General features: G+C 35.5%; 1 protein-coding gene across 2 annotated transcripts in view; it reads left to right on the top strand.

The window, feature by feature from the left end:
- The first annotated feature begins 386 nt into the window (after positions 1 to 386).
- Positions 387 to 22,827, top strand: part of Calr (calreticulin) — a 49,419-nt gene continuing 26,978 nt past the window's right edge. Inside the window, exon 1 of one of the 2 annotated variants that reach the window (XM_090414504.1) lies at positions 387 to 544. In XM_090414504.1, the coding sequence (XP_090270630.1) occupies positions 463 to 544 (82 nt within the window). In that variant the 5' untranslated portion in view covers positions 387 to 462. Of the gene's footprint in view, positions 545 to 601; positions 704 to 22,827 lie in introns of those variants that run through there. The other variant, XM_090414505.1, reaches the window with a different exon arrangement.

A 22,827-nucleotide genomic window follows, 5' to 3' on the forward strand; every position in this document is an offset into this window, starting at 1 on the left:
ATTATCTCACAGTCAAATAGTTAATTTGATCAAAATTCTTCATTATTGTATATTTGCAAATGTATTTTATTTCATATTGATTGTGATATACATTTTTAGTGGAATTTAATAAATTCATTTTTATGTCTCATTACGGGCAACTTTCTTTATTACCTTATAGTGATTATGTTTGGCTTAAATGCTATAGTTCTTTTAATGTAGGTCCTTACTTCCATGAACAACATATCCACATTATTTCATAGCCACTGTTTCTTCCTATACACGTAAAAGAGCAGTAAATGTTTCCACGTGAATCATTTTGGCGTGGTGAACAGCGATTGGAGGGAGAATCTTAACCAATGATAGAGCTCCAGCTGTCGACCACCACGTGGCTAGCAATTTCAGATTTATTCTCTGACAGCAACGCTGTAGCGCCTGGGTTTTCTGAGTGCTGGTAGTGTGTGGTTTTGATCATAAGTAAATATGAAGAAAATAATTATTCTTTCGTTTATTGTTACGGTATTATCAGAACCGTCTGTTTATTTCAAAGAAGAATTTTCTGATGGTAAGAACTGTGTTATATGTGTTATATATTATATTGTATATTTTGACCATTTTTGTAGTTTTTGATCGGAAGTAAATATGATGAAAATAATTATTCTTTCGTTTATTGTTACGGTATTATCAGAACCGTCTGTTTATTTCAAAGAGGAATTTTCTGATGGTAAGAACTATGTGTTATATATTATATTGTATATTTAATCAATAAATGGTTTTCTTCATCAAGCGGCTCGTGATTTATTTTCCTATTTTTTTTGTTTGTTTTTTTGTGGTCTAGATTGATATGAATAATATACGATTCGATGAAATATTTTAGTGCAAATTAAATCACCTCACAGTGATGAAATGGAAATGCAACAATTCCTTTTAAAACATTTTCCAAACAAGGATATAATGTTAGTAACTTAATTTTATACTATTCTACCTCCCACGTTAATCGAGGAAAGGTTGAAAATCGAGCATTTAGTTTTGCGACATTTTTTAATCATCATGATATCTCGTTTTGTACCCGTTGCAGTTCCATAAACAAGAAGCAGTTGGTTTGAATATTTGTATCACAATTCCTGACTGCGATAAACAAAAATGCGTAACGTATTAAGTATTAATCTTTAAATTTTAAACATATTTAGCTTTATAAAATTGGTTTGAACACTTATTTGTTCAGGGCATGAAAGGTATTGCTGATAACTTAAGAGTTATCATCAGCAATACGTTCCTAAAAATGGCTACAGCCAAAATACTATCAACGAAATTCTGTAAAAACCTCGCTTAAAAATAAACTACACGTCAATAAAAACTATACCATTCCATACATTAAAGGGATATCAGATGAAATAAACAGAAATACAACCTTTAAAAACTCCTGCAAAATTAGACCTTACTCAACGCATACAAGGATTCACTCCCACTGCTGGCCCACCCTGCACCTGTAATTTGCCCCATATAAGGGAAACAGGATGCACAATTCCTATCAGAAGAAAGGAACATAACCACATTAAATATAATAACTATGGTCAAGTTGGCCTTTCTGATCATGCCCTGAACATTTTACATAGAATTGACTGTAAAAGCACCTGTTTCCATCACACCAAAACATGGTATGAATGTAAATTTAAGAAGGCCTGTGAGATTCTTATCAATCACCCTAATCTTAACAATAATGATTGTCTAAAAATATCAAGAATATGGAAGGCACATATTCTACCCACTTAACCTTTCTTCCTAAGACAATTATAAATAGGACCATAGATAATCCAAGATCTTAAATCTAATATAACAATTGTCATGTTAAATTAGGACATCATTTTTACTGTACTAAAATTATCTATATGAAGGAATGTTTCCCTGATGTTGTCTTAAATATTATAGAATATAGCTTTGATGTAGTTATTTTATTTTGATGTTATTTTATTTTCACTAGAGGTCAGGCCAGTAGAATAACTGTTGATCAAATCATTGGTCTCTTTAGCATACTGTGTGTGTGTGTACTCCAGGTGACCTTTAATATATGAAGGTCGAAGTGTTGGAAAATTAAAAATTATAGGTATAATTTCTGGGAAAATTCCCATGTTACTCCTCTAAATAAACCATTATTTTTCATGGCTATATAGTCTACTTTCGTTTAGCAGTGCCCTTTTTTTAATGTTATTGCCTCTTTTACTCAGTCTTAGGGCATTACTGATGTTATAAAACTAATATAGGATGAAAATTCAGACATAGCCAACAACAACATCCAAAAAAGGTGCCTCCTTATCCGGGCAATATGCATTCATCTGCTAACAGGCTGTTAAAGGTTAAAGACAAGGGGGTTTTGGGAAAATAAAGCAATGTGAGGGAATTTTTTGAAAAAACCTTTTATATGATATTAAGGGTGGGTAGAGAGTGCTTTGGGAGAAGGATCTGAAAATAGAAACTTTTTTGGGGAAGAGGAAGGATTTATAGGAAAAGGTCGGGCATGGGAGTAACGGGGTTACTCCCTTTTACTTACCCAGACAGTGCATCTTCGGAACTCATGGGGGAAGTAGAGGCTTGGTGTTTCTGCCTTTGGTGTACTTGTGTTATCTCCTATTGGTCAGATTTGTGACCTAAACTCCACTTCTGGCCTTTTTCATATTGATCCTTCCTCTTTCCCCAAAAAGTTTCTATTTTCAGATCATTCTCCCCACAAACTGCTTTCTACCCACCCTTAATAATAATATATATATATATAAAAAATGTTTTTTTCAAATAATTGTCCCACTTTTCCAAAATCCCCTCCCTTTAACAGCAGATGAATGCATATCACTGGGATAAGGAGACAGCAAACAGCATCCAAAAAAAAAAAAAAAAATCAGAATTTTCCTCCTATATTATTCTTCATGTTAGTTTTATAACACATCAGTAATGCTCTAAGATTTAGAGTAAAAAAGTCAATGCCATTGGAAAAAAAAGGTGCTGCTAAATTAAAGTAGGCTATATATATAGGCATAGGAAATAATAAATTATTATTTATAACATGGTCCATAATTTGTCTAAAATGAATGGAATGGGAATGTTGGTGATGACTGCAGGAGGAATATGGTGTATGCGTTATTTTATGTAATATAAAGGTAGGCACTGGTTAAAAAGATCTGAAGGCCCAAACAGAAAGTAATTTGGATAAATTTTTTTCAGTTTGTAAACAGGGCTGTCAACTATCAGATGAATGGGGCAGGTATTAGATTTGTGAATTTTATGGACATATATCCTGAATGGTTTGACATGAGGTTTTAGTTTTTTGGTAATCTCTTTGGGCCAAGATTAACTTTTTTTTTTTTTTTTATAATTTTATACACTTTCAACACTTTTTTATAAAACATTTTATACACTTTTCTTTCAAAATTTGTTAGAATCCTATTCTAAAATCTGATAATTAGAAGTATTTAATCAGATTTACTAGTTATAATTGACTTGGGTCTTCATAAATAAAAATTAGTAAGTTCAATAAATTTTGTTTCCTCTCTTGCTGTTTATACCATGAAATGCTATTACTACTCAACACCTTAGCATTTCTATTATGTAAAAATTTGCATAAATAATTTTACTCTTTCACTAAGTGTTTTTTCCTGGGGAATGGTGTTAACACTAAGTTTTTTTTATATTGCATATATCTTTGATGCTACTAGAGATATTAAATTTATCACATTCATTGACTGCTGTCACATGTAGTCTAACAGTTAAAATTGAAAGATGGCTTGAGTGTACAATTTGATTGACCATCAAATCATCACAGCTAACTGATTTGCAATATAAAAATATGCATAATAAATTTGGACTAAATTTAAGGTGTACCTTTTTATATATGGAGTAGAAGTGTTCATTACATGCTTTGGAGATGGACAAAACCAAAATAGGAATCTTATGCTCCTGACTACTTACTTGTCATAGGTTTTGGAAGAACCTAAGGATTGTTATTTTCAACTTGTCTTAGCAACTTATCAAGTATGTTTTGTGTGTGTAACTGGAACATTTAAGGAAATTCCTTTTGCCAGTTTCTTTTAAAATTGAGTACTGTACTGCAGTTATATACAAGTAAACCTTTTGCAACATTGGAATGATGAAACTTTTACATTGCTCCATCTGAATATTTCAGTTTGAATATCATCTGCTCCTGCTATCTTCTGGTGGTTCTTTCTATTTCAAGAATTGATGTGTAGTTCATATTTGATTTTCTATTTTTCTGCTGATGTGTTTTACTTCACTTAAATTCTTATACTAATTACATGAAGTTAATCCTATTGCTTAGTCTTGCTAATAGTCATGCTTTCTCTTTTTTTTAATAGCTTCCAGAACATTTTGTACCTGCATATGCAACTTTGTTTCTTTATCTTGCCAGGTTGGCTAGCAATTTCACTTACCAAACCAATATAGGTCAAACCCCATTCTGGCATGGATGTTTGTACATGTCTTCAAGACATTCATATCCTAATGAGTTGCTCTCCTTGATTTTAGAGGCCTTACTGTAGTAACTTTAATTCCATGTTTGGTCTCTAGATCATAGATAACAATAACAGGCTGCAATTTTTCTTTCCAGAAAGTTTGCAAATGGAATTTGCAAACTTTCTGTACTGAAAAAACAGCAGTGCACAATTTATGTTCATGAGGTTTGAAATTATTTGGACTCAATTTAAGGTGCACCTTTTTATATATGGAGTAGAAGTGTTTCTTCATCCTGTATCCAGGCAAATCAGCCTTAGTAACAGATAAAATTGAGACTAGTAGTGGCAGTAGATGGATTGCATTGTGGCCAAGTAATGTGGGTTGTGTAGACTCCTGTGATGAGACCTTTTGTCATGTAATGTACTAAAAAAACAGTTTTCTAGCATAACTGTTTATTTAAATTAATAACTTAACATGTATACAATTAAAGGTACAAATGTTTATTATTATTCAGGCCTCCATGGAGTCAAAAGACTCGTCGTGGGAGGTCTTTCCTAAGGAACACGGTCTATCAAGACTCATCGAGGGGAGGTTCCTCCCTAAGAAACAGTATCATACCACTCCTTGAACTCATTGACCGTTCTCGCTCTCACCACTCCATCAGGCAATGCATTCCATGGTTCAGCTACCCTCCATACAAAGAAACAACTCCTTGCCCTCTTGCTCACAGTTTCCTTTTGTAACTTCCAGGGATGGCCTCTTGTCATCACTCCTTCCTGCTGTTCAACCAAGCGAAAGAACTCCCCAGTGTCAACCCTGTAACCACCTCAACAGTTTAAAAGTCTCAATCATATCACCTCTCCTTCTATCCACCAAACTCTGCAGTCCACATTCCCTCAGCCGATCCTCATAACTATCATTGTACAGTCCTGAAACCATCTTTGTTATTCGCCTTTATACCCTTTCCACAGTTAATTTATCCACTTCAAATCTGAGAATGATAGTCCAAGTGTGGTCTGATCAGGGTCTTATACACTGGAATGATAACTGTTTTATCTCTGCAGGTTAGTGTCCTTCTCATTATTAGAGCAATCCTCTGTGTTACCTTTTGCAATATGTCCCCTAAATTTCAGGTTTCTATCAATCAACAACCCCAGATCTCTTCTCTCCCCTACTTTCTCTAGTATAACTCCTTCCATAGAGTATGCAGTGTCCCATCGATGTTTCCAAAACCTCAAGACCTTACATTTTACTGCTTTAAACCGACACCCCCATTCATTTGCCCATCTATCTAGCTTATTCAAATCCACTTGCAGGGCTGCCGCATCTGCACTATTACTAATAATCCTTCCCAGCTTCGCATCATCTGCAAACAACTGAATATCCCCTTGCAATCCACTGATAATGTCATTGATATAAAGATTAAACAATATGCCCTAGTACTGACCCCTGTGGGACCCCACTTGTAACTCTCTGCTTCCTTGAAACTGCCCCACCATACACAACTCTCTGATACCTATCGGACAGCCAATCTGACATCCAGATCCATATGCTGCAACTTAACATGTACGCTGCCAACTACGAGTATACTCTTAGTTGGTAAACCAGCCACACAAGCCAGCTAAGAGTATACTCGTATGACGCTTACTGCCGGCAACGAGATTACTGTAGTGACCTTGAAAAAGTGAAAATGCTTGGCTTGTGGAGCTAGCATTAAAACTGTGTATTCTCATAGATTCTCTGCACAAGCCAACTACGAGTATACTCGTATGATGCTTACCACCAGCAACAAGATTACCGTACTTGAAGAAGTCTGTTCCCGTACGCCGAGCAATTTCAGATATTCTGAAATTGCTCGGCGTACGGGAACAGACTATGCCGAAGTAGCATGGCAGCGAACGTGTTAAATATCAGCTTATCATGTGGCACCCTGTTAAATGCCTTCGCTAAGTCTAAGAAAATGGCAGTCTGTGCCTTTCCTTCATCTAATGCTCTTGTAACTTTATTATAAAAGGCTAGCATATTGCTAAAACAAGAGTGCCCCTTCACAAATCCATGTTGACTCTCACAGATAACATTACCCTCATCTGCCCAATGCTGTATATGGTCCTTCACTACTTTCTCCAAGATCTTACTAACTACTGATTACATACAAACTGGTCTATAATTAGACACTTCCGGTCTGCTGCTCCCCTTATGCAATGGGACTATCTTACCTTCTTTCCATTCCATGGGAACCCTAATTTTATAACCACGATACTCAATTTTGTCCATTTCAAGGGGTTACAGACAACACTTTTGCTTCAGAAAGCTGTATAAAACAAACCACTTGACAGAATGACTCACAATTTCACATGGATCCTTATGACAGATGTATCAACTTAGGGAAAAAAAATCTTGCTGATAGTATTGCCATCTATGGTTGGGGCCGAGAACTTTTCAGACCACCCTCATATATCATCAATATATAAATTAAATAACAGTAATCCAAAAGAGAATCATGTGGTATACTTCAAGATTTTATGGTAAAAAGGTACTCTAGATATTCTTTTATCTGTAGTAGTAATAGAAGGGCAGAATAATTAAGGAGATTGATGTAATAATGTTAGCAAAATTGAAGACCAAATTTACAGTCAACTGCAGAAGATTACTGATAAAGAAGGATCTCTGCATTACCTCCATCTTTAATTATCAGGATAGAGAGATCTGTTCCATTATCACTTGGAATGTGATTAGAGAGAAAGCTTTATTTGTATCCCCCTAACCACTACTTACATACAGTACTGTTGAGATATAGGTTTATGGCCTATCTTATGTACCTGGGGATGATTTTAAAAAATTGCTCTCTGAAAGTGGGTGAAAGAATCTCCTGTCTTCTCCTCCTTCCCTACTCCAACAACCAATAAATCAACAGCAGTGTTAATTCATTAGCCAAGAGGTCCAGTGCAAAATAATTTCCAAGATACAGGATAAATAAAACAGAGGGTGAAAAGACTCTAAGACAGGACTGACTGAAAAAAAGGCTGCCTGAGCATGTTCCAAATTTTCAATTTTTGTCCTTAATTTTGAAATGGGTCTTATATGGCAATTTTTTCCAACTATCCTGAGCTCTAGTTTTGGACAGACTTCTTAGCAAAAGTTAAAAGATGTTAGAATAATGAATTTCATATCTAAAAGTAATAATCCAATCAAGGAAATAAGAAAAAAATTAAGGTTTATCCCATTTAACATATGAAACATTCTACAGTATAAGAATATGAAGGTTTTGAAAGCAGTGCTCATAAGAGAGGAGGTCAACATCACATTGGATCTGAACTTTTAAAAATGAATGGCATTCAACATGATTTCAAACAAAACATGAATAAGAAAATATCATCCTGCTAAATATAACATACTAAATCAAGGAGAATTATCTAAAGAAAACTGGCAACAAAATATACACAAATGTAAAGAAACAAATATTCTTGGATCTTTAAAAATTTTATTAAAGATCTCAAAATTTAACTATATTATAACAACTTAGTATACTGTGTTACAAAAAATGCACATATCATTGGGATGTTTGGAGTTGTACATTCGCAACCTTTTCCTTACTTTAACTGGGATCTCAAAGATGATACTCGGGATCCACTGAAAGTAAGTTAAACTTTCCAACTGCCCCTGACACATCTGCTGTATTGAATATTTTACCAGAAGAAGAGATGGGCACTGTCATCCACAATTCCCAAAAAACAATTGATAAATATAAACCTGATTTACAATAAATACTGAAAACAATCTGATATCCTATGAAATTGAATTCACCGAAAACTATCCTATAGTTTTCGGCGAATTCAATTTCATAAGATGGAAAATTTTGCTTCTACAAGGTCCATATATTTTTTTTTTTTCCCCCAAGTATTCTAAGAAACATTTGAGAAATTAATCATGGAAAAGTTCACAACAAACCAAAATCAAGCCACAACAGAACTCATAAGGCACATTTTTGGCAAGCAAATAATTTTGAAGATCTGCAATTAATTGGCCATCACATTCTCCAGATCTGATTTCTTCCCATGGGGTTACCTGAAAAGGTATATGTGAACAAGCCCCAGAATCCAACAGCTGAAGGAGAACATTCATGGGGAAATTTCGTACTGAAATTAACAGCACATCATCAGCGTAGAACAAACAGTTAAAGAAATGGAATACAAAGCACTGAACAGTCTGGATTACCAGTTAAATTGTTGCTGCGTGCCAGAAGATTAATATTGATAAAATATTAAATAATTCGTAAAAAAACTATGAAGGCCTTTAAAAAGGCATTCATATTTAAACCTGCATCTGTAGATAAGACAAGCTTTATATACCACAGGATGTTATGTTTAGTGTCAATGCTATGTTGTGCTAGACCAGACTTATGGGGTTTCATGTATTCGATATAATACTGATATTCTTTTTTCCACAGAATGGCCTGTTTGTCCAAAGTATGATAAATTACATTTACATGGTATCTGGTAAAACACCAGCTATGGTAGCGGTGCCAGTTTGTCTTTTGTAGGTGGCAACAATTGAGAAATTTTGTTGATAGGAAAATATGTGGGAATAAGATGATGATACTTCAAAATTCTGCCAATAGGTTCTGAGATGCCTGAAATGTAAGGGATTGGAACTCTGCAGTTTGTTGAAGAATCCTGAGGTGTTGGAACATAGGGGTCAATTATCTTCTGGATTTGATTAGGATTGTAACCATTAGATTCTATTAACTTTTTTATAGCGAAAAGTTCTTGTTGTAAGCTTAATGGGGAGGAGCACACCTTATGTGCACTATTAATTAATGATTTGATAATACCAATTTTTTGAGTGGTGTGATGAGCAGACTTTGAATGTATCTGCCAGTAAAAGTGGGTTTTCAATAGACACTTGTTGACAAAGTACCAGAGAATGTGTGTGTAAAGATGTCCAAGAATGGTAAACTATCATATTTTTCTTTTTCCATAGTGAACTGAATGTGTGGGTGAAGGCTATTTATCTATTGTAGAAATGTGGTAAGTTCCTCTTCAGCATGTGGCCAAATAGCAAAGACATTTTTGACATAATGAATGGATGAAAACAAAGGTGTCTTCCAGATGTTTCAAAAAATAGTTTGCGAAAGGTGGAGACAGAGGGCTACCCATGGCAGTACCTTCAACTTGTTTGTAGATTGTTTTTCCAGCTGAAATATACTGAATGTATAACAAATTCAAAAATCTTTTGCAATATTCAGAGGGTAATCATCATATAGTAAGTTGACAATGTCAGCTAATGGAATATTGGTAAAAAGGGAAACAATATCAAAACTGACTAACAAGTCAGACTCTTTGATTTGAATATCCTTGATTTGTTCAAGAAAATGTGTCGAATTTTTGGTGAATGATCTAGAATGTCTGTAAGGGCAGTAAATGAACATGAAAAAAATTTAGCAATTTGATAAGTGGGAGAGTCAATACAATTCACAATGGCTCTTACTGGATAACCTTCTTTTTCATGGATTTTTGAGAGGCCATATAAGCGAAGCTCTTCCAAAATGAGTGCTCAGTTTATCCAGTGTTTTGATCGCAACTGATTTAATTGTTTAATTTGCGAATTTGTAGGATTATATTAATTAATCAAGAAATTGATATGTAATCAATCGTGATTATGATTGATTTCTTGATAGGTAATCATATAATGTTGGCGAGCGGTTAGTGTATCCGTTCTCCAGCCAAAAGGCTACATGTTCAAATCCTGCTTTAGGAATGGATGTTTGTGATTGTGGTGGGCTGTAGATGCCGTTGGAGACAGATCTGTAGACTAGGTGCCCTCCCTCGATGAGTCCTTGGACTTCCTGGAGGTGTCATGTAATAATAATAGTTTAGCAATATGCCTTTTAATCCATCTCTTTTGCCACATCGCATGTCAAAACAGTAAACTCACTTGATGATATACCCGTGTAAAGCATTCATTCAATAACTGAAATCTTTGATCTTCTGTCAGTTTTACCATTAGCACTCCTTAAGACTATCCTTTATATAATCATTCTTCCTCTTACTTGCCATGCAACAAAATAGTCTGGGATTTCCTTTGGGCTGCTTGGCTAGTTCTCTTTACTAATCTTTTCTTTACCTGGTCACCTTTTCTTATATATTCTCCAGCTTTTTTTGTAGCTCATGTTTAATGGTGCTACTCCAATCCAAGTCCTAGGAGGTAGGACTTGGATGATTTGACCCTTGGGTATACAAGTTGATATTGTTTGTTCTAGATGTCCCTTAACTATCATGCACTACTATTCTTCCCTTGCAGGTTTTCATACCATGGAAACCTGCCTTGTAGTTTCACATATACTCTTTCTTGACAGAATATTCCTTTTACAATCTCCTAAGTTTATGCATGGTCATGATCCCCAGTCATAATGTGGCCACCTTGGTTATGGCTAGTGACAGATCATTAGTCTGCTCAGATAAATCAGTTGTAGTGAATTTTTGGGTACATCATTCACAAACAATCACAAATGTGTTTAGCAGTTTCCAAAGTGTTTTTTTAGGCATGCCTGGGGAAGCTATAGTTGAGCCTTTTGCAAGAAAAGGCTGTAGGTGCACATCAACCCAAGTAGAGAAATAGTTCTTGAGAGACTGGATAAGAGATAATTTGAATGGTGTTTGCAAAATTGTCACCTTTATAAAACTAAATTACCACTCTTGAAGTAATGTCCTCACGTAGCGGAAATATAAGCTTGCCACCACATTCATGAAATAGTTGTTTTGTACCTTACATATATATCCTTTGGTGATTTTCTGTGAATTATAAACTATTCTATTTTATTGTTAATAATAGTTGGTAACTTTCAAAGTGAAATTGCTCTAGTGCAGGAGTCGGCAACCTTTTCAGACTCGCAGGCCACATTCAACTTTTATTTTTAATAATCGGGCTGCAAATGTTTTAGAAAATAGTGAGTGAAAAAAATACTTAAGTTATCAATTTTTATTATATCAATCTTAAAACACATCAAAATATTTAAAGTACAAGATATGAAACTCGATGAAAAATTATCACGTAAAAACAAAGTAATATAGTTTATGCATCTCAATATGTGTCTCTCTGCTTAATGTGATTGTTTTCCTTTAGCCATATTATCTATATCCACTTCATAATCTTAAGATGAAAATTTGAATCGAAGCATGTAAATATTCATCAGTCAGTCGAGAAGAAAATTTCTTTTTTTTTTCCCTAAAACCCATGGCAGAAAATGCTTGTTCACATATGTATAAATTTCCAAATGTGACCATCATCTTTGCGAAAATGATTAAACCTTACAATTTTTGGATATTTTCTAACGAAAACGCATTCTTTAATGTTTCATTGTGTTGTAATTCCAAAATTTTCGTCTATAGTCGGTTTGGTACGACATCAATGGTGACATTAAAAGGGTGCAAATAATAGCATTTCGATTCCACAAATCTTATTGAAACTTCCTTTTGCATATCTTAAATAATACCAAAAAAAAAAGTTTCCTTTTGTGTTTGCCATCCATCCAGATATGATGCATATTTGCAACATATATAATGATGTAGATTTTTTTTCCATCATATATTTCTTCAACAGACATAGTTTGCCTTCAAAAGGTTTTATGTGAGAAAACGGTTTTGCTAGTAATTTATCTTGGCCCTACAGAGTCAAATTAAGTTCATTATGGTAGTTGTAATGTCTACCATAAATGCAAGAGACATAATCCATTTTTTATCCGATAATTGTGGGACAGTATTTTCGTATTCCGTCATGAAAATATCTATTTCTTTTCAAATAAATAAAAAGATCTTTTTAGCATGCCACCTCTACTTAACCATCCAACAGTTGAGTAGTAGGTAACGTCATCTTGAATTTGAATGTCCATGATGTCTTTTCTTGTTGATAAAATTTTCCTGGCTAAATGCCATGCAAACGGAAGTTTCAATAAGATTGGATTTTCATAAAAATAACATAAATGTGATTGTTTTTGCTGTGCTGTCGTTTGAAGGAATTTCATTTTTCCAGTTTTTAACGACCGAAAACTATAAACTCTTATGCTTGTATACTTTTGAACTTGGCTAGGTTTGAAAATATTATTGGTCATTATTGCTATCTTTAGAAAATGGTTGGGACATTAGCATTGGGTAGTGCTCATGCTCTAGAGATTATCTCATGGACACGGGATTGTTATAATAAGGGAGTTTGTGGCATGCAGTACTTGCAGCACATATGCATCTCGGAAATTGGATATCTGGCTTGTAAGAGAGGGGGGGGGTGCATGTATGCGTAAAGTGCAGGCAGTGGGAGGAAATAAATGCAGTAGATATCTCAATAACCGACCTTGTTGCTCCAGGAACGGGAAATGAATATCGGAAGGAGAGTAGTGTGATAGGAGAGAATGAAAAAAAAATATGAATGAGAAAATAATAGTTGATAGTGTAGAAGGCGTGAGTGACTGTGAAAGTTTGGGAGAGTGAATTTCGATTAAGAGTGACTGACCTGCAGAGGGAGATAGAAGAGGTGGAATGTCTTGGGAGAAGTATGAAAGATGAGATTAGGAGAATGGAAGAGATAAATGCAAGGCAAATCAGAGTAGGGGAGAGAGAGAGTTTTGGGAATGATAGGAGAGGAGAGAATGGAAACAGGAGAGAGGTATGGGAGTGCTAGAAGAGGAGAGAATGAAAACAGTAGGAGAGATGGAATGAGGGAGTGGCATAGGAGTGCTAGAAAAGGAGAGAATGGAAACAATAGGAGAGAGGGAATGACAAGAGGTATAATGTATGGGGACTCAATGATCTGTGGTGTTCAAGATAGGATGCGAGAAGTGTTTGCCAGGAGGAATGATAGAAAATGTGGCTTTGGTAGTTAAGAGTGGATGAGGTGGGAACAAATGACTTGAGTGGTGGTGTAAATAGGGCAGTGAGAGATATGAGATTCTTGTTTGAGGTGGTACAAAAGAAGACCGAGGAAAGTTAGTGTGTGCATGTTGCCTAGGTAAGAGCAGTAATATTGAATAACATAATACCTAGAATGTGTCAGAAGAGAGGATTAGAATGTGGATGGTTGAAGGACAGAGAAGAATTGTATGCGAGAGACTTCTTGCATTTGAATGAAAAAGGATGTAGGCATCTGGAGAGATTGCTGTTCTGAACAAGTCTGTTTGTCAATGCAGGGAAACTAGAATGCCCAAGGTGGATGGTAGCAGGGCTGGCCTCTTGTGGGAATGGGTACTTAGGAGAAGGGGTATGACATCAGGTAACACTGAGCCCAGTGGAGTCGAGGGGATGATGCTGGGTATAGAAACAACGGCATTTATATGCTTTATACTAGTACCAGGAGTATCCAGAATAAGGGAGAGGAATTGGTGGCGCAGATAGCATCAGCCTAGCTAAAAATTATTGGGATCACTGAGATGTGGTTGACAGAAGAGGATATAATAACAAGAATAGAAGTTGCTGGGTACAGCATTTTTTGGCAGGATAGGAAGGGAAAGCATGGTGGTGGAGTACTGCTTATGATAAGTGACGACCTATGTCCTCTAAGAGTGGAAACTTGGGAAGGCAGTGGCACTAATGATTTTGAAAGCATATGGTGTGAGTTAGCGGTGGGCAAGATAGGTTATTTAGTGGGGTGTTGCTACAGACCCAGGAGCACAGAGGGTGGGGACCAGGAGATGTTTAGACAGTTGAGTTTGGCAAGTACAAGAAGAATGATTGTTATGGGAGATTTTAACTACAGTAGTATAAATTGGGGAGAGGAAGATGCATGTAGCAATAAGGGAATGGAATTTCTAGAATTCTTGAGGGACAAATGTCTTAGGCAACATGTAATAGAGGGTTTGAAGAGTTTTGGATTTTGTTATAGCATCAGAAGAGTTGATAATAACAGATGACATCTCTCCCACCAGTTGGAGAGAGTGACCATATGGTTTTGATTTGGAAAATGAATAGACATGCAGGAGTATCAAAGAGATGGGAAGGTATGTGGAATTATAAGGCTGGTGATTATAATAGTCTAAGATGTCAGCTTGGGGAAGTTTCATGGAGGGAGTAATTGGAAGTCCTGGATATCATTAGTGCGTGGGAAATTGTGAAAGAATATTTGTTAGTAGCAATGGTAAGTTGTATAACATGAGTGAACAAGAGGACACAATTTGGAGTAAAGTGAGTGACAAACAATGTTAAACAGGAATTGCATGCGAAAAAGAGGCTATGGAAGAGATTAAAGAGACAGGTGAAGAGAAGATGCATGAAGAGTATAAGACACAGGCCAGAAGAGCGACTAGTATGGTAAGGAAGACGAAACTGGAATATGAGGCGATTGGCTCTAAGATCTAAAGAAAATCCTAGGGAAATTTTTAGATATGTGACCAGTAGGACGAGAAATAATTGCAGAAGAATGATATTATGGAATACAAATGGGAATAGAGGGACTGATGCAGAGGACATAGTGGAGTTGTTCAATGAACACTTTATTGGAGTGTTTCATCCTGGAGGAGTGGTTTTAATGCTAGAGGGATTGGGCAGGTTCAAGGTTTAGAGGTACAGCAGGAGAGTGTTTCAAATACTCAGTACTCTGGATGTCAGTAAAGCTGTGGGACTGGATGGTATTTCACGAGTTTTGAGAGAATGTGCTAGGGAACTGACAGTGCGTTTGACCTGGCTTTTCAATGAAAGTTTGGCTGTGGGAAAGGTGCCCATGGAATGGAAGGAAGGTAAGATAGTGCCATTGCATAAAGGTGGTAGCAGACTGGAAATGTCTAATTATAGGCCAGTTTGTGTGTCATCAGTAAGTTCTTGGAGAAAGTAGTGAGGGACCATATACAGCATTGGGCAGATGACAATAATATTATCTGTGAGAGTCAACATGGATTTGTAAAGGGGTGCTCTTGTTTTAGCAATATGCTAGCTTTTTTATGATAAAGTTACAAGAGCATTAGATGAGGGAAAGGCATAGACTGCCATTTTCTTAGACTTGGGCGAAGGCATTTGACAGGGTGACACATGATGAGCTGATATTTAAGTTGCAATACATGGGTCTGAATGTCAGGTTGGTCAACTGGATTCAGGTTTGGCTGTCCAATATGTACAACTCTGATATTGGCTGTCCAATATCAGAGAGTTGTGTGTGGTGGGGCAGTTTCAAGGAAGCAGAGGGTTACAAGTAGGATCCCACAGGGCTCAGTACTGGGACCTATATTGTTTAACCTTTATATCAATGACATTGTCAGTGGATTGCAAGGCAATATTCAGTTGTTTGCGGATGAAGCGAAGCTGGGAAGGATTATTTGTAATAGTGCAGATGCGGTAGCCCTAAAGTGTAAGGTCTTGAGGTTTGGGAAACATCGACGGGACACTGCATACTCTATGGGAGGAGTTATACTTGAGGAAGTAGGCAAGACGAGATCTGGTGATTGATGATTGATAGAAATCTGAAATTTAGGGGACGCATTGCAAAGGTGGTGAAGGTAACACAGAGGATTGCTGCAATAATGAGAAGGACGCTGACCTGCAGAGATAAAACAGTTATTCCGTTGTATAAGATCCTGATGGGGACCACACTTGGACTATTGTTCTCAGATTTGGTCCCTAAGATTTGAAGTGGATAAATTAACTGTGAAAAGGGTACAAAGGCGGATAACAAAGATGCTTTCAGTTATGAGGATCGGCTGAGGGATTGTGGACTTGCAGAGTTTGGTGGGTAGAAGTGATATGATTGAGACTTTTAGACTGTTGAGAGGTGGTTACATGGTTGACACTGGGGAGTTCTTTCGCTTGGTTGAACAGCGGGAAGGAGTGATGACAAGAGGCCATCCCTGGAAGTTACGAAAAGGAAACTGTGAGCAAGAGGGTGAGGAGTGGTTTCTTTGCATGGAGGGTGGTTGAACCATGGAATGCATTGCCTGATGGAGTGGTCAGAGCGAGAATGGTTAATGAGTTTAAGGAATGGTATGATAGGCTTTGTGTTTCTTAGGGACGGACCTCCACTCGATGAGTCTTGATAGACTGTTTCTTAGGAAGGACCTCCCACGATGAGTCTTTTGACTCCATGGAGGCCTGAATAATAATAATAATAAATGGACATAGAGGAAAGATAAGTCCTTTATGTCCATGAGATAATCAGTTTGCACATACAGTAAGATCCATTAATGCTGATTTGCTATAACGTGGGTTTTTTTCTGAACCCTAACTAGCACTAAATATTCCATGATTTGATATAATGTGGTACTATTCAAAGCCTAAAAAAGTGCTACATTTACGTTGATTTGATTTACTGCTGTATTTCCCTAGATTCATATATATTATTCCTGAACCAACTAGTGAGAGGTTGAAACAAGACAAAATCGATAAGAAAAAGCATTTTGCTCGACATTAAAATGCAGGTGCTGATGTGATTAGAAAAAGGTGAATGTCAGGTTGTCAGTGGAGCCACCTAAAATATTTCTTCTACTTAAGAACAAAATTAAATGTTCAACAAAGGTAACCTGTTCCAGAAGAAATGGAGAAATATCTTTCCATTTGGATTTATGATGAAACCAGACATAATATGCCAGTCAATAATCATGGAAAAGGCCAGTAGTATTTTTAATCATATTCTGATTAAAATTATGATAGAAAATTCTGCAGCTAGCAGAGGTTTGTTCAATACATTTAAAAAAAAAAAAAAAAGCAACCTCTATAACATTCGAATCACTGGAGAAGTGCCAAGTGCAGATACAGAAGCTGCTCCAGCATTTCCATCAACTTTAAGAGCCGTAATTGAAATAGGAAATTATCCTCCTGAAGTTTTTAATGTTGATGAAATGGGACTTTTCTGGAAGAGAATGCCGTTTATGTGATATAAATGTGCACTTTTATATTGCACAAACTGAATTGAGCGCCAGGATTCAAAGCTGCAAAAGACCGTTTAACCCTTCTGAACAGTAACTCCAATGGTGATTTCAGATTAAAACCGTTGCTTGTGTATCGTTCCAAAACACTAAGAGCAATGAAAGGTAAGTTTAACATAAAAATAACTTAAAATTAAAGTAGAACTTGTTTATTCTTGGTCATGTGTTCCCCTGTCCCTATTTACTGTGTTAAAATTACAGGGCTCAACATTGTTTCATTTAGCACTTTATCTTCTAGCAATGCATCTTGAGCATTAATTGAAGTATTACTGTATAAGCAACTTAGCATGCCTTCATTTCAATATACATTCATGTATTGTTTATGAATATATTTTCTTATTCATACTTGAATAAAGTAATGTGAAAATATTAAAATTAATGAAGCTAATTACTGAAGTTGGATCTCTTATTTTTTCCCAGAAATATTAAGTATCCAGGATCATATTTGTTAGCAACATAATTATCTTCACTATTAACTGCTTACTAGGTTTTATACAAAAATTTCAGCAATAGAAGACAACACTGCTACTTCAAAAGCGATGTTAATTACCTTTCTAGCTGTATATCATCAATGTTTTACTGCTTAATGTTCATTGTTTTTAGATAAAACAGTAGAATTGGGTTGGTTTTAAAATTCTCTGTCCTGCAAGCCATAGAGCTCCAGCTTTAACGGTTCGCATTTTATGCATCCTGGGTTTATATCCCATCTTGAATGAGAACCATTATCAGAGCTTATGAACTGAGGGTGGGTAAGCTGGTCTCATATGGAGATGGTAGTGGTTTTAATATCTTGCAAACCAAACTGCCCATAAGAACACATGCAGTTACCAGACATACATAGGCCTCATAGCCCGAAGTTGCTTTGGCAGTAAATCCAAAACAACATTTTGTGCATAGTGGCTATTGCTTTGGGAAAAATTTGAAGAAGAGATGAATAAGATGAGTGAAACTGAATGAGATTTTTTTTATCTAAAATAAAACATGTTAAGTTGCAGAGGGGTTATCTAAAAAAAAAAACATGGGTCTCTTTTTATGTGGTTTTGAAGTTATGCTGTGCATAACTTCAAAACTTATGTGCTGCAACACGCTGTTGAACAGCGTGTTGCAGTACATTCTGGCATAATGTGTAAGCAGTGAGTGTCCATGAAGTTTAATTTTGCATGTGAGTAAGTGTTTGTCTTTTTATTATCATAAGTCTAAATTTTGCAAATTTTTATTTTAAAGATTTGATTTGGCCCAATGGAGAAAGAAAAGCAATTTCTTTGGAAATGAAAATTGCAATTTTAGATCACTAAGAAAAGGAGAGGATGTACGGCGATTGGTAGACATTTTAATTTAGACGAATCTACTATAAGAGCAATTAAATAGAATGAAGTTGCAATAAGAAAATCTCATTTCTGGCACAAAACAAAGTGCCAAATTATTATCGTACTCAAGAGATGCTTTATTAGAAAAAAACAGAACGAGAGCTCATAATTTAGACTGAAGAATTAACTCTAAAGAATTCCTACAAGTGGTTATTTAATTAAACAAAAAAACTCTTCAGTTTTATGAATAGAGAAGCAATTGGAGCCATCTACTTCCGTTTCCCAGGCTGATAAAGAATTTTCAGCTAGCAAAGGGTGGCTAACTGGGTTTTTAAGCATTAATGCACTTTATAACGTGAAGATTACAGGCATGATTGCAACAGCAGGTGAAGCAGCCAAAAATTTTCAAGAGAAGTTAGCCAAAGTTATCGAAGATGGTGGATATTGGCCTGATCAAGTGTTTCACGTTGATGAAACGGGATTGTTTTGGAAGAAAATACCTAGTTGAACTTGCATCGCAAATATCGAATAATGTTATTACATTGTAGCAATGCATCAGAGGATCAAATGTTGAAACTCTTAAAAATAAATCGATCTCTAAGACCATGTGCTCTAAAAGGCAAAGATTTTAAACAGGTGCAGTTGTTACCCAGGCCATGGCCATCCAACAGCTGTTGGATGGCCTGGGTAACAACTGCTGTATTTACTGAATGGTTCGATAATTGCTTTGTACCAAAAATGGAAACATATATGAAGCAAAAAGCTCTGTCAAGTTTTGATTGTTGACAATGCACCAAGTCATCTGCATTTAGAACATCCAAATGTGCAGGTAGTGTTTTTCCACCCAATACAACAAGTATTATTCAACCTAGATCAAAGCATAATTTTTTACTTTTAAAAAATATTACATCAAACACACTTTCCAATTTATATTGGATAAACTAGAAAACGAATCATTAACAGTAACTAACATTTGGAAAAATTTTTATAAACTTTTTTATGTGATTTTAGGTTGATTTTAATTCATTGCTTTGGTTTTATGCAGTTTTAGAAAATAATGGAACATATCCCTAATTTTTCAACGTAAGTTAGTTTTTTTATATATATGCAGTTTTCTGTGGAACATATCTACCACATAAAAAGAGACCCGACTATATATATATATATATAAAATTTTGGACCTCTAGTCACATGATTTATAATAAGGTGATAGGTTGGAAATAGGTAACATCATGTTAAGTGTCAAGTTGGGCACTCAGGAATATTGTCCCTTGTGTGGCACCTATTTGTGGTAGAAATGCCCTCCATTCTTCATTCATTCTTCCTCATTTCCTTTACATATTCTTTGCTCTATTTAGTCTTTTACTATCTTTTGTCTTCCAGACTACCATCACTGGGATCCAATGTTGTGTGATGCAACCTATGGACATCCAGAAAAGGTGCAATCTTAATAGTGTTGCACTATTTTCCTCTGCTTCAAGAAGGTGGGCAAACCCATCTTGTTGAACCAGGATTAATTAGCTAATATGGACTTGCCTGCAAGGTTAAGTGTGCTGCATTAAGTCTCCTTTCCCATGGTTTGAGACAGGGCCTGAGGTTTGCTATAGCATCTGCAGTAGCCCTAGTGTTCTACTTCAGAATGCAGTTGCTGCTTGCTTTCTGGAGAGTGGTTCCATGATTGGTGGGGGAGCTCTTGCACTGAACAAAAAACCACTCTAGCATGAACAAATTCCCAGCTAACTAATGATATCATTGATAACCCATTCTATAACAGAAATAATAAGACATGATACCATTAAATATAGCAATTTTTCTAATCATCTGTACAACAGTTGAAAAGCTAATAGGTAAAATGTCTTTCCTAGAAGGACTAACTGTTTTGGGAGAATCTGCTAAACTACGTTCTTGTGATGTCCTTGTAGAGACAGGTGAGCAAGTGATGTTTACAAAACCTATTCAAGATTTGGAAATCGCAATAGAAATAAGTTTTGACATATCTCTCCTTATAGCAAAAAGGTGACTACCATTTACAGACGGAGATTTCATTAAAGATTACCTTGAGATAGCTGCTAAAAAAATTTGTCCTGAATCAGCCAAAAATGTTAGCAAATTCAATGTCGGAAAATGTAAAGGACCAATTAACATCTTATTCAAAGAAATTTGCCTATTTTTCATTAGCTATTGATGAATCAGCTGACATTACTTCCATAGCCCAGTTGTTAATATTTGCACGTGGAATAACGCAAGAGTTTGAGGTAAGTGAGGAGCTTATTGGAATGAGTTCATTGTCAGATCAAACGAAAGGTAATGACATGTCGTTTAAAACAATTATAAATAAACAAATATGTTGGGCCTCTTTGGCTCAACATATATTTGTGAACAAACTTTTTCAGTCATTAATATTAACAAATCAAAAAATAGGAACCGCTTGACTGAAAATTTAGAATCAATTTTGCGGTTGGCTAGTACAAAACTCGAACCAAATATCAAAACAATTGTCAAACCAATGAAATGCCATGCATCAAATTAAATTCACTTACTTTTTATTACTTTTTTTGTAACAATTATGATAGGTATAAATAAAATAAACAATATATGTTAGATAACTTTCAAGTTTTTTTGTTTTTTTTTTTGGCGGCCCTCCCATAAGTAGCAGTGGAACTATGTGGCCCTTGGCCTTAACAAGTTTGTGCATCCCTGTTCTAGATTCTTGGTCAAGTCCATTGTCACTGCTATCACAAAACTAGGTGAGGATCCTGCACAGGGAAACAATTATCATCTGATTGCTTCATGAGCTTGTTTTTCTAAGGCTTTGGGAATAAGTAATCAATGCATATCTGGTCCTTAGAAAGCAACAAACATTGTTTCTAATACACATGTGGCCTTCATAATCACCAATTAACCTTGGGCCATTTACTCAAGGTTTTTAGAAATGTATGAGATGCTTTCCTGAAACATGAACACAAAAAAGCTTGGAACGTTTTGAATGAGAGATAATTTCAAGTGTAGAGGGTTGGAAATTGCACTTAATGATTTACCGATTTAATGAAATTACAACATAGATATAACTATAAATTTAATATTTTCAATTTTTCCTCAGCGAAATTGTCATCAGGGGAGAGTACAATATATGCATTATGCCAAGTAATGAGGCTAAAGCATAGCAACTTAATCTTAAATATTGCCCTTAGTGTGTAAAATGCACGCTACGGATACTTGCCTGTGACTATTTCTCATCTTCCATACTTCAAATTTTGGGTCAGTTTAATGCAACCAAATTATCCTGTGATGGCTAAATAGGCTGGTCTTAACACAACTATAATAATGCAAAACAGGTAAATTTATCAGCATACAGGCTTCTAGATAATTTTTACAAAATTACTTCTCAATAATTTTAAAACGAAACTCCCATTGCTTTCAAAAAATCAAACTGACAGTTAAGTATTGATCTTTTGTTTTAAAATGTTTAAAAATTGAACCGTTTTTTAAAAAAAAGACCAATATTTGTTCAAATAGATTTGCTTTAGGATAACAGTTGTTTTAAACTAAATCTGGGTTTAATCCAGCTCGATTGGCCTCTGTAGTTCAAAACTTATTGAACTGTTTGGTAGGAAAGACCCGAGTCTGGATCCTTCCTAGGATAGAACCTTTATTAGGATCTGTCCTTTATTAATAATGTTCTAATAAAGTGAGTTAGCCAGTGTTTTAAAAAAAAGTTTTGTCTTGCAAAACAGGCAAAATGGTTGGTAGAACATAATTGACATTGCATAATGCAGATTAACTGTCTTACAGCAATAGTTAGGTCAGTGCTTCCCAAACTTCTGGATGTCAGGACCCCCTTTTGCAAAAATTAAAACATTTCAGTCCCCTTTGGAAAAAAATCATAATAGAGAGATATATTATTATAATATTTATTGTGTTTATATTCAATACAAAACATACACAGCGAATATTGCAAAAATCAAATGCATATATTACATTTTTTGCCTCTTACCATTTGGTTCTGAAGACAATGCGGGCTGTTCTGGTAAAATATGAAATACTGTCCTTTTTTTTGAGTCTGTTTCTACTTCTTCTGATTGTTTAACGCGAAACAGCGAAGGCAGGTTATTAAAACGTGCATATGATTGGTACGGTATTAACAAAAGATCGCACAACCAAAAGATAAAAGCATAGTTGACAATTGACTTC

Source organism: Typopeltis vanoorti, chromosome 25, assembly GCF_054136105.1.
Source record: "Typopeltis vanoorti isolate ZY-2024b chromosome 25, IOZ_Tvanoo_1.0, whole genome shotgun sequence".
In the NCBI taxonomy this organism is placed as follows: domain Eukaryota; kingdom Metazoa; phylum Arthropoda; class Arachnida; order Uropygi; family Thelyphonidae; genus Typopeltis; species Typopeltis vanoorti.